General features: G+C 46.9%; 1 protein-coding gene across 1 annotated transcript in view; it reads right to left on the bottom strand.

Moving 5' to 3' along the window:
• LOC112235636 (neuronal acetylcholine receptor subunit alpha-2-like) overlaps positions 1–17,616 on the bottom strand; it is a 64,846-nt gene extending 47,230 nt beyond the window's left edge. The window contains exon 1 of the mRNA XM_042321360.1: positions 16,712–17,616. Coding sequence (XP_042177294.1) covers positions 16,712–16,778 — 67 coding nt within the window. The 5' untranslated portion in view covers positions 16,779–17,616. The remainder of the gene's footprint in view (positions 1–16,711) is intronic.
• Positions 17,617–17,860: the final 244 nt, after the last annotated feature.

Here is a 17,860-nt window from a genome sequence, read left to right as displayed (position 1 = left end):
CCAACAGTGCAGTAGTGTCTAACTAAATGCTTGTCTTCCTAGCTCCAACAGTGCAGTAGTATCTAACTAAATGCTTGTGTTCCTAGCTCCAACAGTGCAGTAGTATCTAACTAAATGCTTGTCTTCCTAGCTCCAACAGTGCAGTAGTATCTAACTAAATGCTTGTCTTCCTAGCTCCAACAGTGCAGTAGTATCTAGAAAAGTAGTAGTATTCAGGAAAAGCTGACCACGACTCCATTTTGTTGATCCCTGCCTACAGACAGAAACTAAAACAAGAAGCTCCCACGCTGAGGTCTGTCCAACGCTGGTCCGACCAAGCTGACTCCACACTCCAAGACTGCTTCCATCACGTGGACTGGGAGATGTTTCGTATTGCGTCAGACAACAACATTGACGAATACGCTGATTCGGTGTGCGAGTTCATTAGAACGTGCGTTGAAGATGTCGTTCCCATAGCAACGATTAAAACATTCCCTAACCAGAAACCGTGGATTGATGGCAGCATTCGTGTGAAACTGAAGGCACGAACCACTGCTTTTAATCAGGGCAAGGTGTCTGGTAACATGACTGAATACAAACAGTGCAGCTATTCCCTCCGCAAGGCTATCAAACAAGCTAAGCGCCAGTACAGAGACAAAGTAGAATCTCAATTCAACGGCTCAGACACAAGAGGTATGTGGCAGGGTCTACAGTCAATCACGGACTACAGGAAGAAACCCAGCCCAGTCACCGACCAGGATGTCTTGCTCCCAGGCAGACTAAATAACTTTTTTGCCCGCTTTGAGGACAATACAGTGCCACTGACACGGCCTGCAACGGAAACATGCGGTCTCTCCTTCACTGCAGCCGAAGTGAGTAAGACATTTAAACGTGTTAACCCTCGCAAGGCTGCAGGCCCAGACGGCATCCCCAGCCGCGCCCTCAGAGCATGCGCAGACCAGCTGGCCGGTGTGTTTACGGACATATTCAATCAATCCCTATACCAGTCTGCTGTTCCCACATGCTTCAAGAGGGCCACCATTGTTCCTGTTCCCAAGAAAGCTAAGGTAACTGAGCTAAACGACTACCGCCCCCGTAGCACTCACATCCGTCATCATGAAGTGCTTTGAGAGACTAGTCAAGGACCATATCACCTCCACCCTACCTGACACCCTTGACCCACTCCAATTTGCTTACCGCCCAAATAGGTCCACAGACGATGCAATCTCAACCACACTGCACACTGCCCTAACCCATCTGGACAAGAGGAATACCTATGTGAGAATGCTGTTCATCGACTACAGCTTGGCATTCAACACCATAGTACCCTCCAAGCTCGTCATCAAGCTCGGGACCCTGGGTCTCGACCCCGCCCTGTGCAACTGGGTACTGGACTTCCTGACGGGCCGCCCCCAGGTGGTGAGGGTAGGCAACAACATCTCCTCCCCGCTGATCCTCAACACTGGGGCCCCACAAGGGTGCGTTCTGAGCCCTCTCCTGTACTCCCTGTTCACCCACGACTGCGCGGCCATGCACGCCTCCAACTCAATCATCAAGTTTGCGGACGACACAACAGTGGTAGGCTTGATTACCAACAACGACGAGACGGCCTACAGGGAGGAGGTGAGGGCCCTCGGAGTGTGGTGTCAGGAAAATAACCTCACACTCAACGTCAACAAAACTAAGGAGATGATTGTGGACTTCAGGAAACAGCAGAGGGAACACCCCCCCATCCACATCGATGGAACAGTAGTGGAGAGGGTAGCAAGTTTTAAGTTCCTCGGCATACACATCACAGACAAACTGAATTGGTCCACTCACACAGACAGCATCGTGAGGAAGGCGCAGCAGCGCCTCTTCAACCTCAGGAGGCTAAAGAAATTCGGCTTGTCACCAAAAGCACTCACAAACTTCTACAGATGCACAATCGAGAGCATCCTGGCGGGCTGTATCACCGCCTGGTATGGCAACTGCACCGCCCTCAACCGTAAGGCTCTCCAGAGGGTAGTGAGGTCTGCACAACGCATCACCGGGGGCAAACTACCTGCCCTCCAGGACACCTACACCACCCGATGCTACAGGAAGGCCATAAAGATCATCAAGGACATCAACCACCGAGCCACTGCCTGTTCACCCCGCTGCCATCCAGAAGGCGAGGTCAGTACAGGTGCATCAAAGCTGGGACCGAGAGACTGAAAAACAGCTTCTATCTCAAGGCCATCAGACTGTTAAACAGCCACCACTAACATTGAGTGGCTACTGCCAACACACTGTCAATGACACTGACTCTACTCCAGCCACTTTAATCATGGGAATTGATGGGAAATGATGTAAATATATCACTAGCCACTTTAAACAATGCTACCTTATATAATGTTACTTACCCTACATTGTTCATCTCATATGCATACGTTGATACTGTACTCTATATCATCGACTGCATCCTTATGTAATACATGTATCACTAGCCACTTTAACTATGCCACTTGGTTTACATACTTATCTCATATGTATATACTGTACTCGATATCATCTACTGTATCTTGCCTATGCTGCTCTGTACCATCACTCATTCATATATCCTTATGTACATATTCTTTATCCCCTTACACTGTGTATGACAGTAGTTTTTTTGGGAATTGTTAGTTAGATTACTTGCTCGTTATTACTGCATTGTCGGAACTAGAAGCACAAGCATTTCGCTACACTCGCATTAACATCTGCTAACCATGTGTATGTGACAAATAAAATTTGATTTGATTTGATTTGATTTGATTTAACTAAATGCTTGTGTTCCTAGCTCCAACAGTGCAGTAGTATCTAACTAAATGCTTGTCTTCCTAGCTCCAACAGTGCAGTAGTATCTAACTAAATGCTTGTCTTCCTAGCTCCAACAGTGCAGTAGTATCTAACTAAATGCTTGTCTTCCTAGCTCCAACAGTGCAGTAGTATCTAACTAAATGCTTGTGTTCCTAGCTCCAACAGTGCAGTAGTATCTAACTAAATGCTTGTGTTCCTAGCTCCAACAGTACAGTAGTATCTAACTAAATGCTTGTGTTCCTAGCTCCAACAGTGCAGTAGTATCTAACTAAATGCTTGTGTTCCTAGCTCCAACAGTGCAGTAGTATCTAACTAAATGCTTGTGTTCCTAGCTCCAACAGTGCAGTAGTATCTAACTAAATGCTTGTGTTCCTAGCTCCAACAGTGCAGTAGTATCTGACTAAATGCTTGTCTTCCTAGCTCCAACAGTGCAGTAGTATCTAACTAAATGCTTGTCTTCCTAGCTCCAACAGTGCAGTAGTATCTAACTAAATGCTTGTGTTCCTAGCTCCAACAGTGCAGTAGTATCTAACTAAATGCTTGTCTTCCTAGCTCCAACAGTGCAGTAGTATCTAACTAAATGCTTGTCTTCCTAGCTCCAACAGTGCAGTAGTATCTAACTAAATGCTTGTCTTCCTAGCTCCAACAGTGCAGTAGTATCTAACTAAATGCTTGTCTTCCTAGCTCTAACAGTGCAGTAGTATCTAACTAAATGCTTGTCTTCCTAGCTCCAACAGTGCAGTAGTATCTAACTAAATGCTTGTCTTCCTAGCTCCAACAGTGCAGTAGTATCTAACTAAATGCTTGTGTTCCTAGCTCCAACAGTGCAGTAGTATCTAACTAAATGCTTGTCTTCCTAGCTCTAACAGTGCAGTAGTATCTAACTAAATGCTTGTCTTCCTAGCTCTAACAGTGCAGTAGTATCTAACTAAATGCTTGTCTTCCTAGCTCTAACAGTGCAGTAGTATCTAACTAAATGCTTGTCTTCCTAGCTCTAACAGTGCAGTAGTATCTAACTAAATGCTTGTCTTCCTAGCTCTAACAGTGCAGTAGTATCTAACTAAATGCTTGTCTTCCTAGCTCTAACAGTGCAGTAGTATCTAACTAAATGCTTGTGTTCCTAGCTCCAACAGTGCAGTAGTATCTAACAATTAACAACAACACACACACACATGCATCTAAAAGAAAAGGAATGGAATTAAGAAATTTTAGGACGAAAGCTATGATCCTTTATCGATGTCACCTTGGTGTTAAATCAACTTCAATCAGTGAAGACGGAGTGGAGGAGACGGGTTAAAGAAGGATTTTTAAGGTTTGAGAAAACTGAGACATGGGATTGTGTATGTGCGCCATTCAGAGGGTGAATGGGCAAGACAAAAGATTTAAGTGCCTTTTACCATGGTATGGTAGTAGGTGCCAGGCGCACCGGTTTGTGCCAAGAACTGCAACGCTGCTGGGTATTTCATGTGCAACAGTTTCCTGTCCACAATCATTGGAGTCATTAAGGGGTCAGCATCCCTGTGGAATGCTTTGTAGAGTCCATGCCCCGACAAACTGAGGCTGTTCTGAGCGCAAAAGTGTGTGTGGGGGGGTTAACTCAATATTAAATCAAATCAAATGTTATTGGTCACATGCACCAAATACAACAGTTGTAGACTGAACAGTGAAATGCTTACTTACAAGCACATTCCCAACAGTTCAGCATTAAAAAGTAAGACAAATGAAATAGCAACACAATAAACACAATAACACGGCTATATCCAAGGAGTACCAGTACTGAGTTCAATATCCAAGGAGTACCAGGACTGAGTCATTATCCAAGGAGTACCAGGACTGAGTCAATAGACAAGGAGTACCAGGACTGAGTCAATATCCAAGGAGTACCAGGACTGATTTCAATATCCAAGGAGTACCAGTACTGAGTTCAATATCCAAGGAGTACCAGTACTGAGTTCAATATCCAAGGAGTACCAGTACTGAGTTCAATATCCAAGGAGTACCAGGACTGAGTCATTATCCAAGGAGTACCAGGACTGAGTCAATAGACAAGGAGTACCAGGACTGAGTCAATATCCAAGGAGCACCAGGACTGAGTCATTATCCAAGGAGTACCAGGACTGAGTCATTATCCAAGGAGTACCAGGACTGAGTCAATATCCAAGGGGTATGAGGCAGTTTATGTAATACAGTACGTAGATGTGGGTGAAGGTGACTAGGCAATTAGGAAATACATTTGGAAAGTATTCAGACCTCTTGACTTTTTCCCCATTTTGTTACATTACAGCCTTATTCTGAAATGGATTAAAACATGTTTTTCCTCATCAATCTACACACAATACCACATAATGAAAAAGCAAAAACACTGTTATTTAAAAAAAAATTTAGCTAATTTATAAAACTAAAAAACTGAAATGACATTGACATACTGTAAGTTTTCAGACCCTTTACTCAGTACTTTGTTGAAGCACCTTTGGCAGCGATTACAGACTCGATTCTTCTTGGGTATGATGCTACAAGCTTGGCACACCTGTATTTGTGGAGTTTCTCCCATTCTTCTCTGCAGATCCTCTCAAGCTCTGTCAGGTTGGATGGGGAGCGTCGCTGCACAGCTATTTACAGGTCTCTCCAGAGATGTTCGATCGGGTTCAAGTCCGGGCTCTGGCTGGGCCACTCAAGGACATTCAGAGACTTGTCCCGAAGCCACTCATGTATTGTCTTGGCTATGTACTTAGGGTCGTTGTCCTGTTGGAAGGTGAACCTTCGCCCCAGTCTGGGGGCCTGGGCTCGCTGTAGCAGGTTTTCATCAAAGATCTCTCTGTACTTTGTTCAGTAAATCTTTTGCTCGATCCTGACTAGTCTCCCAGTCCCTGCCGCTGAAAAACATCCCCACAGCATGATGCTGCCACCACCATGCTTCACCGTAGGGATGGTGCCAGGTTTCCTCCAGGCATGACGCTTGGTATTCAGACCAAGCAGAGAATCTTGTTTCTCATGATCTGAGAGTCTATTAGGTGCCTTTTGGCAAACTCCAAGCAGGCTGTCATGTGCCTTTTACTAAGAAGTGGCTTCCATCTGGCCACTCTACCATAAAGGTCTGATTGGTGGAGTGCTGCAGAGATGGTTGTCCTTGTGTTAGGTTCTGTCATCTCCACAGAAGAACTCTGGAGCTCTCTCAGAGTGACCATCGGGTTCTTGTTCACCTCCCTGACCAAGGCCCTTCTCCTCCAATTATTCAGTTTAGCTATAAATGCAATAAAAATGCTATAAAAATGTTTTGTTACCTTTCCCCAGATCTCTGTCGTGACACAATCCTGTCTCGGAACTCTACGGAAAATTCCTTCGACCTCATGGCTTGGTTTTTGCTCTGACATGAACTGTCAACTGTGGGGCCTTGTATAGACAGGTGTGTGCCTTTCCAAATCATGTCCAATCAATTGAATTTACCACAGGTGGACACCAATCAAGTTGTAGAAACATCTCAAGGATGATCAATGGAAACAGAATTCACTTGAGTTTAATTTCTCATAGCAAAGGGTCTGAATACTTGTGTTTATGAGGTATTTCTGTTTTTTAAACTTGTTTTCCCTTTTTCATTATGTATTGTGTGTAGATTGTTACATATTAAATGTGTTTAAAAAAAATCTCAAACAGAGAAAAAGACTGAAGGAGCCTGAATACTTTCTAATGCACTGTAAAAACAAATAGAGTAGCAGCAGCATTATTAAAGTGTATATGTGTGAGTGTGAGTGTGAGTGTGAGTGTGAGTGTGAGTGTGAGTGTGTGTGTGTGTGTGTGTGTGTGTGTGTGTTTTGGAGTGTCAGTGAAGTATGTGTGAGTGTGTGGGTAGAGTCCAGTCAGTGTGGGTAGAGTCCAGTCAGTGTGTGGGTAGAGTCCAGTCAGTGTGTGGGTAGAGTCCAGTCAGTGTGTGGGTAGAGTCCAGTCAGTGTGTGGGTAGAGTCCAGTCAGTGTGTGGGTAGAGTCCAGTCAGTGTGTGGGTAGAGTCCAGTCAGTGTGTGGGTAGAGTCCAGTCAGTGTGTGGGTAGAGTCCAGTCAGTGTGTGGGTAGAGTCCAGTCAGTGTGTGGGTAGAGTCCAGTCAGTGTGTGGGTAGAGTCCAGTCAGTGTGGGTAGAGTCCAGTCAGTGTGTGGGTAGAGTCCAGTCAGTGTGTGGGTAGAGTCCAGTCAGTGTGTGGGTAAAGTCCAGTCAGTGTGTGGGTAGAGTCCAGTCAGTGTGTGGGTAGAGTCCAGTCAGTGTGGGTAGAGTCCAGTCAGTGTGGGTAGAGTCCAGTCAGTGTGTGGGTAGAGTCCAGTCAGTGTGTGGGTAGAGTCCAGTCAGTGTGTGGGTAGAGTCCAGTCAGTGTGGGTAGAGTCCAGTCAGTGTGTGGGTAGAGTCCAGTCAGTGTGTGGGTAGAGTCCAGTCAGTGTGTGGGTAGAGTCCAGTCAGTGTGGGTAGAGTCCAGTCAGTGTGGGTAGAGTCCAGTCAGTGTGTGGGTAGAGTCCAGTCAGTGTGTGGGTAGAGTCCAGTCAGTGTGTGGGTAGAGTCCAGTCAGTGTGTGGGTAAAGTCCAGTCAGTGTGTGGGTAGAGTCCAGTCAGTGTGCGGGTAGAGTCCAGTCAGTGTGCATAAAGAGTCAAGACAAAACAAGATAAATAAATCATTAAAAGGGCGTCAATGTTAATTGTCAGGGTAACCACTTGATTAACTGTTCAGCAGTCTTAGTTGACAATCCCTGGTCTACTATAATGGAATACTGGAAGTGATAATTGATGATCCCTGGTCTACTTTATCGCAGTACTGGAAGTGATAGTTGACGATCGCTGGTCTACTATAATGGAATACTGGAAGTGATAGTTGACGATCGCTGGTCTACTATTATGGAGTACTGGAAGTGATAGTTGATGATCGCTGGTCTACTATAATGGAGTACTGGAAGTGATAGTTGATGATCCCTGGTCTACTATAATGCAGTACTGGAAGTGATAGTTGATGATCCCTGGTCTACTATAATGTAGTACTGGAAGTGATAGTTGATGATCCCTGGTCTACTATAATGAAGGTGTAGTAGCAGTAGTAATGGTCTGATTCTGGTGAATCACATTGCATCACATCACACTTTAATTACGTGCACACTAGAAGCTCCGCTGTGATTGCGCGTGTGTCCATCCGGTCTGGAGTAGGACCAGCACGAGGCAGAGACTAGCGGAGACAAGATGCATGGGGTTGACAAAAAGCCCTCGAGCGCTGGAGATCAAAGTGCCACCTGTCAATGGAGACCAGAGAGGAGAAGAGATGACACCTCCATTCCTCCTCAGGCTTGGATCTTTTGGGATCTTGGACACTGCCCAAATAGCTTGGTAAGTTGTGTAGTACCAGGGCCCAGACAGTTCAAGTTGTGTAGCATCAGGGCCCGGACAGTTCAAGTTGTGTAGCATCAGGGCCTGGACAATTCAAGTTGTGTAGCATCAGGGCCTGGACAGTTCAAGTTGTGTAGCATCAGGGCCCGGACAGTTCAAGGTGTGTAGCATCAGGGCCTGGACAGTTCAAATTGTGTAGCATCAGGGCCCGGACAGTTCAAGGTGTGTAGCATCAGGGCCCGGACAGTTCATGTTGTGTAGCATCAGGGCCCGGACAGTTCAAGTTGTGTGGCATCAGGGCCCGGAGAGTTCAAGTTGTGTGGCATCAGGGCCTGGAGAGTTCAAGGTGTGTGGCATCAGGGCCTGGAGAGTTCAAGGTGTGTGGCATCAGGGCCTGGAGAGTTCAAGGTGTGTGGCATCAGGGCCTGGAGAGTTCAAGGTGTGTAGCATCAGGGCCTGGAGATTTCAAGGTGAGTAGCATCAGGGCCTGGAGAGTTCAAGGTGTGTAGCATCAAGGCCTGGAGAGTTCAAGGTGTGTAGTACCAGGGGCCAGACAGTTCAAGGTGTGTAGTACCAGGGGCCAGACAGTTCAAGGTGTGTAATACCAGGGGCCAGACAGTTCAAGGTCTGTAGTACCAGGGGCCGGACAGTTCAATGTGTGTAGTACCAGGGGCCAGACAGTTCAATGTGTGTAGTACCAGGGGCCAGACAGTTCAAGGTGTGTAGTACCAGGGGCCAGACAGTTCAAGGTGTGTAGTACCAGGGGCCGGACAGTTCAATGTGTGTAGTACCAGGGGCCGGACAGTTAAAGGTCTGTAGTACCAGGGGCCGGACAGTTCAATGTGTGTAGTACCAGGGGCCGGACAGTTCAAGGTGTTTAGTACCAGGGGCCAGACAGTGCAAGGTGTGTAATACCAGGGGCCGGACAGTTCAAGGTCTGTAGTACCAGGGGCCGGACAGTTCAATGTGTGTAGTACCAGGGGCCGGACAGTTCAAGGTCTGTAGTACCAGGGGCCGGACAGTTCAATGTGTGTAGTACCAGGGGCCGGACAGTTCAAGGTCTGTAGTACCAGGGGCCGGACAGTTCAAGGTGTGTAGTACCAGGGGCCGGACAGTTCAAGGTGTGTAGTACCAGGGGCCGGACAGTTCAAGGTGTGTAGTACCAGGGGCCGGACAGTTCAAGGTGTGTAGTACCAGGGGCCGGACAGTTCAATGTGTGTAGTACCAGGGGCCGGACAGTTCAAGGTGTGTAGTACCAGGGGCCGGACAGTTCAAGGTGTGTAGTACCAGGGGCCGGACAGTTCAAGGTGTGTAGTACCAGGGGCCGGACAGTTCAAGGTGTGTAGTACCAGGGGCCGGACAGTTCAATGTGTGTAGTACCAGGGGCCGGACAGTTCAAGGTCTGTAGTACCAGGGGCCGGACAGTTCAAGGTGTGTAGTACCAGGGGCCGGACAGTTCAAGGTGTGTAGTACCAGGGGCCGGACAGTTCAAGGTGTGTAGTACCAGGGGCCGGACAGTTCAAGGTCTGTAGTACCAGGGGCCGGACAGTTCAAGGTGTGTAGTACCAGGGGCCGGACAGTTCAATGTGTGTAGTACCAGGGGCCGGACAGTTCAAGGTGTTTAGTACCAGGGGCCAGACAGTGCAAGTTACCAGGGGCCGGACAGTTCAAGGTCTGTAGTACCAGGGGCCGGACAGTTCAAGGTGTGTAGTACCAGGGGCCGGACAGTTCAATGTGTGTAGTACCAGGGGCCGGACAGTTCAAGGTGTTTAGTACCAGGGGCCAGACAGTGCAAGGTGTGTAATACCAGGGGCCGGACAGTTCAAGGTCTGTAGTACCAGGGGCCGGACAGTTCAATGTGTGTAGTACCAGGGGCCGGACAGTTCAAGGTCTGTAGTACCAGGGGCCGGACAGTTCAATGTGTGTAGTACCAGGGGCCGGACAGTTCAATGTGTGTAGTACCAGGGGCCAGACAGTTCAAGGTGTGTAGTACCAGGGGCCGGACAGTTCAAGGTGTGTAGTACCAGGGGCCGGACAGTTCAAGGTGTGTAGTACCAGGGGCCGGACAGTTCAATGTGTGTAGTACCAGGGGCCGGACAGTTCAATGTGTGTAGTACCAGGGGCCGGACAGTTCAAGGTGTGTAGTACCAGGGGCCGGACAGTTCAATGTGTGTAGTACCAGGGGCCGGACAGTTCAAGGTGTGTAGTACCAGGGGCCGGACAGTTCAAGGTGTGTAGTACCAGGGGCCGGACAGTTCAAGGTGTGTAGTACCAGGGGCCGGACAGTTCAATGTCTGTAGTACCAGGGGCCGGACAGTTCAATGTCTGTAGTACCAGGGGCCGGACAGTTCAATGTGTGTAGTACCAGGGGCCGGACAGTTCAAGGTGTGTAGTACCAGGGGCCGGACAGTTCAATGTGTGTAGTACCAGGGGCCGGACAGTTCAAGGGTGTAGTACCAGGGCCGGACAGTTCAAGGTGTGTAGTACCAGGGGCCGGACAGTTCAAGGTGTGTAGTACCAGGGGCCGGACAGTTCAATGTGTGTAGTACCAGGGGCCGGACAGTTCAATGTGTGTAGTACCAGGGGCCGGACAGTTCAAGTAGTACCAGGGGCCAGACAGTTCAAGGTGTGTAGTACCAGGGGCCGGACAGTTCAAGGTGTGTAGTACCAGGGGCCGGACAGTTCAAGGTGTGTAGTACCAGGGGCCGGACAGTTCAATGTGTGTAGTACCAGGGGCCGGACAGTTCAAGGTGTGTAGTACCAGGGGCCGGACAGTTCAATGTGTGTAGTACCAGGGGCCGGACAGTTCAATGTGTGTAGTACCAGGGGCCGGACAGTTCAAGGTGTGTAGTACCAGGGGCCTGACAGTTCAAGGTGTGTAGTACCAGGGGCCAGACAGTTCAAGGTGTGTAGTACCAGGGGCCGGACAGTTCAAGGTGTGTAGTACCAGGGGCCGGACAGTTCAAGGTGTGTAGTACCAGGGGCCGGACAGTTCAATGTGTGTAGTACCAGGGGCCGGACAGTTCAAGGTGTGTAGTACCAGGGGCCGGACAGTTCAATGTCTGTAGTACCAGGGGCCGGACAGTTCAATGTGTGTAGTACCAGGGGCCGGACAGTTCAAGGTGTGTAATACCAGGGGCCGGACAGTTCAAGGTCTGTAGTTCCAGGGGCCGGACAGTTCAATGTGTATAATACCAGGGGCCGGACAGTTCAAGGTCTGTAGTACCAGGGGCCGGACAGTTCAATGTGTGTAGTACCAGGGGCCGGACAGTTCAATGTTTGTAGTACCAGGGGCCAGACAGTTCAAGGTGTGTAGTACCAGGGGCCGGACAGTTCAAGGTGTGTAGTACCAGGGGCCGGACAGTTCAAGGTGTGTAGTACCAGGGGCCGGACAGTTCAAGGTCTGTAGTACCAGGGGCCGGACAGTTCAAGGTGTGTAGTACCAGGGGCCGGACAGTTCAAGGTGTGTAGTACCAGGGGCCGGACAGTTCAAGGTGTGTAGTACCAGGGGCCGGACAGTTCAAGGTCTGTAGTACCAGGGGCCGGACAGTTCAAGGTGTGTAGTACCAGGGGCCGGACAGTTCAATGTGTGTAGTACCAGGGGCCGGACAGTTCAAGGTGTTTAGTACCAGGGGCCAGACAGTGCAAGGTGTGTAATACCAGGGGCCGGACAGTTCAAGGTCTGTAGTACCAGGGGCCGGACAGTTCAATGTGTGTAGTACCAGGGGCCGGACAGTTCAAGGTCTGTAGTACCAGGGGCCGGACAGTTCAATGTGTGTAGTACCAGGGGCCGGACAGTTCAATGTGTGTAGTACCAGGGGCCAGACAGTTCAAGGTGTGTAGTACCAGGGGCCGGACAGTTCAAGGTGTGTAGTACCAGGGGCCGGACAGTTCAAGGTGTGTAGTACCAGGGGCCGGACAGTTCAAGGTGTGTAGTACCAGGGGCCGGACAGTTCAATGTATGTAGTACCAGGGGCCGGACAGTTCAAGGTGTGTAGTACCAGGGGCCGGACAGTTCAATGTGTGTAGTACCAGGGGCCGGACAGTTCAAGGTGTGTAGTACCAGGGGCCGGACAGTTCAATGTGTGTAGTACCAGGGGCCGGACAGTTCAAGGTGTATAATACCAGGGGCCAGACAGTTCAAGGTGTTTACTATCTAGGAGCCACACAGTTCATGTGTGATGTTTCAGAAAGTACCCCAGAGTGCCTCCCTGCCTGAACGAGTCAGCAACTTCTCCGGCAAAATATGCTCTTCCAATGTAATCACATTTTATTTGTCACATGCTTAGTAAAACAACAGGTGTAGACTAACAGTGAAATGCTTTCTTTTAATTCTATTATGTGTTTTATTTTTACCCTTTTTTCTCCCCAGTTTTCGGGGGAATCCAATTGGTAGTTACAGTCTTGTCTCGTCGCTGCAACTCCAGTACGGCTCGGGAGAGGCAAAGTTCGAGAGCCGTGGGTCCCCCGAAACACAACCCAGCCAAGCCACACTGCTTTTTGACACAATGCCCATCCAACCTGGAAGCCAGCCGCACCAATGAGTCGGAGGAAACACCGTACACCTGGTGACCGTGTCAGCGTGCATTGCGCCCAGCTCGCCACAGGAGTCGCTAGTGCGTGATGGGACAAGAACATCCCTGCCAGGCAAACCTTCCCCAAACTCAGACGACACTGGGCCAATTGTGCACCACCCCATAGGCCTCCCGGTCGTGGCCAGCTGCGACAATGCCTGGACACGAACCAGTATATCTAGTGGCACAGCTAGCACTACGATGCAGTGCCTTAGACCACTGCGCCACTCGGGAGTGAAATGCTTTGTTACGGCCCGAGGTAATAACTAGGCTATGTACACATGGTACCAGTACTGAGGTAATAACTAGGCTATGTACACATGGTACCAGTACTGAGGTAATAACTTGGCTATGTACACATGGTACCAGTACTGAGGTAATAACTTGGCTATGTACACATGGTACTAGTACTGAGGTAATAACTTGGCTATGTACACATGGTACTAGTACTGAGGTAATAACTTGGCTATGTACACATGGTACCAGTACTGAGGTAATAACTTGGCTATGTACACATGGTACCAGTACTAAGTTGATGTGCAGCAGCACGAGGTAATTGAGGTAGATACAGGGCCTTCAGACAGTATTCAAACCCCTTGACTTTTTCCACATTTTGTTGTGTTACAGCTTGAATTTAAAATGGATTAACACATAATACCACATAATGTACAACTGGAATTATGTTTTCAGTATGTATTCAACCCCTTTTGTTATAGCAAACTAACAATTTCACATAATAAGTTGCAAGGACTCTGTGTGTAATAATAGTGTTTAACATGATCTTTTGAATGACTACCTCATCTCTGTACCCCAACACATTACAATCATCTGTAAGGTCCCTCCGACGAGCTGTGAATATCAAACGCAGATTCAACCACAAAGATAAGGGAGGTTTTCCCAATGCCTCCAATACCCATCTACCTATTAGTAGATGGCTAAAAAAAACAGACATTGAATATCCCTTTGAACATGATGAAGTTATTAATTACACTTTGGATGGTGTATCAATACACCCAGTGACTACAAACATACAGGCGTCCTTCTTCAGTCGCTGCGAGAGGAAGGTGTAACTGCGCAGGGAATTCACCATAAAGGCCAAAACAGTTACAGACTTTAATGGCTGTGATAAGAAAAAACTGAGGATGGATCGACAACATTGTAGTTACTCCACAATACTAACCTAAATGACAGAGTGAAAAGAAGGAAGCCTTTAAATATATTTTTTTAAATATTCCAAAACATGCATCCTGTTTGCAATAAGGCACTAAAGTAAAACTGAAAAAATGTGGCAAAGAAATTAACTGTTTTTCCTGAATAGAGAGTGTTATGTTTGGGGCAAATCCAGCACAACACGATGTACCACTCTTCATATTTTCAAGCATGGTGGTGGCTGCATCATGTTATAGGTATGCTTGTCATCAGCAAGGGAGCTTTTTAGGATAAACTGAAACGGAATAGAGCTAAGCACAGTCAAAATCCTAGATGAAAACCTGGTTCAGTCTTCTTTCCACCAGACACTGGGATTCACCTTTCAGCAGGACAATGACCTAAAACACAAGGCCAAATCTACACTGAAGTTGACTACCAAGATGACATTGAATGTTCCTGAGTGGCCAAGTTACTGTGTTGATTTACATCAGCTTGAAAATCTATGGCAAGACATGAAAATGGCTGTTTGTAGCAATGATCAACAATCAATTTAACAGAGCTTGAAGAATAAAAAAATAAAATAATGGCCAAATATTGTACAATCCAGGTGTGCAAAGCTCTTAGAGACTGACCCAGAAAGACTCACAGCTCTTAGAGACTTACCCAGAAAGACTCACAGCTCTCAGAGACTTACCCAGAAAGACTCGCAGCTCTTAGAGACTTACTCAGAAAGACTCACAGCTCTTAGAGACTGACCCAGAAAGACTCACAGCTCTTAGAGACTGGCCCAGAAAGACTCACAGCTCTCAGAGACTTACCCAGAAAGACTCAAAGCTCTTAGAGACTGACCCAGAAAGACTCACAGCTCTTAGAGACTGGCCCAGAAAGACTCACAGCTCTCAGAGACTTACCCAGAAAGACTCACTGCTCTTAGAGACTTACCCAGAAAGACTCACAGCTCTTAGAGACTTACTCAGAAAGACTCACAGCTCTTAGAGACTGACCCAGAAAGACTCACAGCTCTTAGAGACTGACCCAGAAAGACTCACAGCTCTTAGAGACTGACCCAGAAAGACTCACAGCTCTTAGAGACTGGCCCAGAAAGACTCACAGCTCTTAGAGACTGGCCCAGAAAGACTCACAGTTCTCAGAGACTTACCCAGAAAGACTCACTGCTCTTAGAGACTTACCCAGAAAGACTCACAGCTCTTAGAGACTTACTCAGAAAGACTCACAGCTCTTAGAGACTGACCCAGAAAGACTCACAGCTCTTAGAGACTGGCCCAGAAAGACTCACAGCTCTCAGAGACTGACCCAGAAAGACTCACAGCTCTCAGAGACTGACCCAGATAGACTCACAGCTCTTAGAGACTTACCCAGAAAGACTCACAGCTGTAATATCTGCCTAAGGTGATACTAACATGAATTGACTCAGGAAGTTGAATATTTATGCAAATGAGATACTTGCCATTTTCTCATTTCATTCAAAATAAATGAGCAAACATTTCTTAAAAACATGTTTTAAGTTTGTCATTATGGGGTTTTGTGTGTAGATGGATGAAAAAACATTTTTTTAATCAATTTTGAATTCAGGCTGTAACACAACATGGAATAAGTCCTGGGGTATGAATACTCTCTGAAGGCACTGTATAACCTATAGGTAGGTATAAAGTGACTAGGCAGCAGGATAGATAATAAACAGTAGCAGCAGCGTATGTGATGAGTCAAAAACACTCCATGCAGATAGTTAAATAGTTAGATAAATAGCTACCAGGACTAACTATTTATCAGTGACGTACTAGGCCATACGCACTATCCTCTCTATTGCCTTGCGGTCAGCTGCAGAACGTTTAAAGCTCTGAGGGCGTGACAAATCTTTTCAGCCTTCTGAGGGAGAAGAGGTGTTGTCGTGCCCTCTTCACGACTGTGTTGGTGAGTGTGGACCATGATAATTCCTTAGTGGTGTGGACACAGGAACTTGAAGCTCTCAACCTGCTCCACTACAGCCCTGTCGATATCAATGGGGGTTGTGCTCGGCCATCCGTTTCCTGTAGTCCACAATCAGCTCCTTTGTCTCGCTGACGTTGAGGGAGAGGCTGTTGTCATGGCACCACACTTCTAGGTCACTGACCTTCTCCCTATAGGCTGTCTCATCATTGTTGGTGATCAGGCCACTATGGTGTTGAATGCCGAGCTGTAATCAATGAACAGCATTCTCACCTTGGTGTTGCTCTTGAAAGAATTCAGCTGACAGCTCTTCTTCTCCTCCACTTTGAAGGTCACAAGACACAGCAGCCTATCTGCCACATGTAGAGTAATGTGGAGGTATTACAACTGTAGCCCGTAAAAGCTTTAAGATATAAATAAAAACATTTGAATGAATGAGGAAAAAACGTGTGAAATGTGGTGCTAATGGCATTTAATGAGGCTACTGGAAGTACAAGAGCCTGAGTCAGTTTAGACTCCAAACAGCAGGAAATTATTTAGGTGTGAAAATCCAAAATAGTTGGAGTGGTTTAAGAATACAGCAACTGCCCTGAGAGAGAGCACCGGTTGTGGTAGGTAGGCAATTTGGTAACATCAATAAACGGTCATATTGACAATGAATTGATTGATAAATAAACTGATACATTTACAGTAGCATGCCTGTAATATCAGGCTATAGGCTTGGGTACAAGCAATGATTTCACACCTTTGGTTCAAGTAAAGAACAGCGACGACATGAATTCTCCGTTTCTCTTAAATTGTATTCAGACTCACCTTATCATACCGTCAGAAGGTAAGTCTTAGCCAAAAATAATAAATAATAAATAATAAAAACGAACTTACTTGACTTACCTAAGAAGAAACAACATAGCATAGCGGTCCTCGCTGAGAACAGGTGGTTGACTAATCCACGTTCCATATTTCACCCTGGTCAATTATCTTTTCTACTTCTCGCCAAAGCTTCTAGCTTCTTTCTACTTTAAAAAATATTTAAAATTATCTGCTCTTCTCGGAGGGGAGGGGAAAAAAAGCATTGATGTTCTTATTCGATTATATCCTCTCCAGAAAGGTTATCTTGAAACTATGGGGACGTGGTGAGAAATCGGCTTCCGTGTCAATTCTTGAGATGATCCTCTCCTTCTGTGTCATCTTCCCGAGTGGAAGCCCTGCTTCACTTCAGATATCTCACACAGGCGCTTCATGGGCGGGGAGAGAGTGACGTTTACTTCACCTGCTGTGCTGTACCCTTTTAGAGACGAACATATATTCAACTTGATTAAATCACTTTTAAGGCTGTAGTTTCCAAAATGATATGTCTCTGTCCTCACCGCCGTGTTCTGTGTAGCAGCTTTATCCAAATGCGCTAGGAGGTAAATAACAAAAAAAGAAGCGCTGTCCTTCTCATGGTGCTGAAATACAAGAGGCGCTTCGTTAAATGAACACCTATTTTAAAAAGTTTCTTTAAGATAACCGGAGACTTTTCCCCGATATTATTAAAGGTTTTACGTGGCATGAGGTTAACAAAAAAAATGCTTTAATAGCAGACCAATAGCTCATATTCTCACCACGACGCTCGCTTGATTTACTCATGGAAGGAGACAATTATCCAGGAAACATTTACGCACGGCTTTTAAACTTAAACACATTTCTAAGTAGAGCGAAATATTTGGACTTCCATTTTCACATCGATATGACAGTGTACATATCCAGAAGTTCAATTCCATTGTCATTTCCAGTTAAAAGCGATTTTTCTTCTCTTTCACCACGAACTCTACGAGCTCCTCTGGGAGGAGGAAATGTGAGGCACCGACTGACTGCGTCTACCCCCCGACCATCTCTCTCTTTTCCTCGCTCTCTGTCCCTCTCTCCTTCCCTGACTTAGTATATCATATGGTAAGGGAGAAGGGACTATAATGCGACTGTCTCCATAAAGTCTCACCATGGTGTTTTTATAAAACAGGTGCTTACGTTCAAAGAACAAGTAAATAGTATTAAACCGGA

This window comes from Oncorhynchus tshawytscha, linkage group LG05 (genome assembly GCF_018296145.1).
Source record: "Oncorhynchus tshawytscha isolate Ot180627B linkage group LG05, Otsh_v2.0, whole genome shotgun sequence".
NCBI classification, from domain to species: Eukaryota; Metazoa; Chordata; class Actinopteri; order Salmoniformes; family Salmonidae; genus Oncorhynchus; species Oncorhynchus tshawytscha.
The sequence above is the reverse complement of the archived record's forward strand: the minus strand, read 5'-3'. Positions and strand labels throughout refer to the sequence as shown.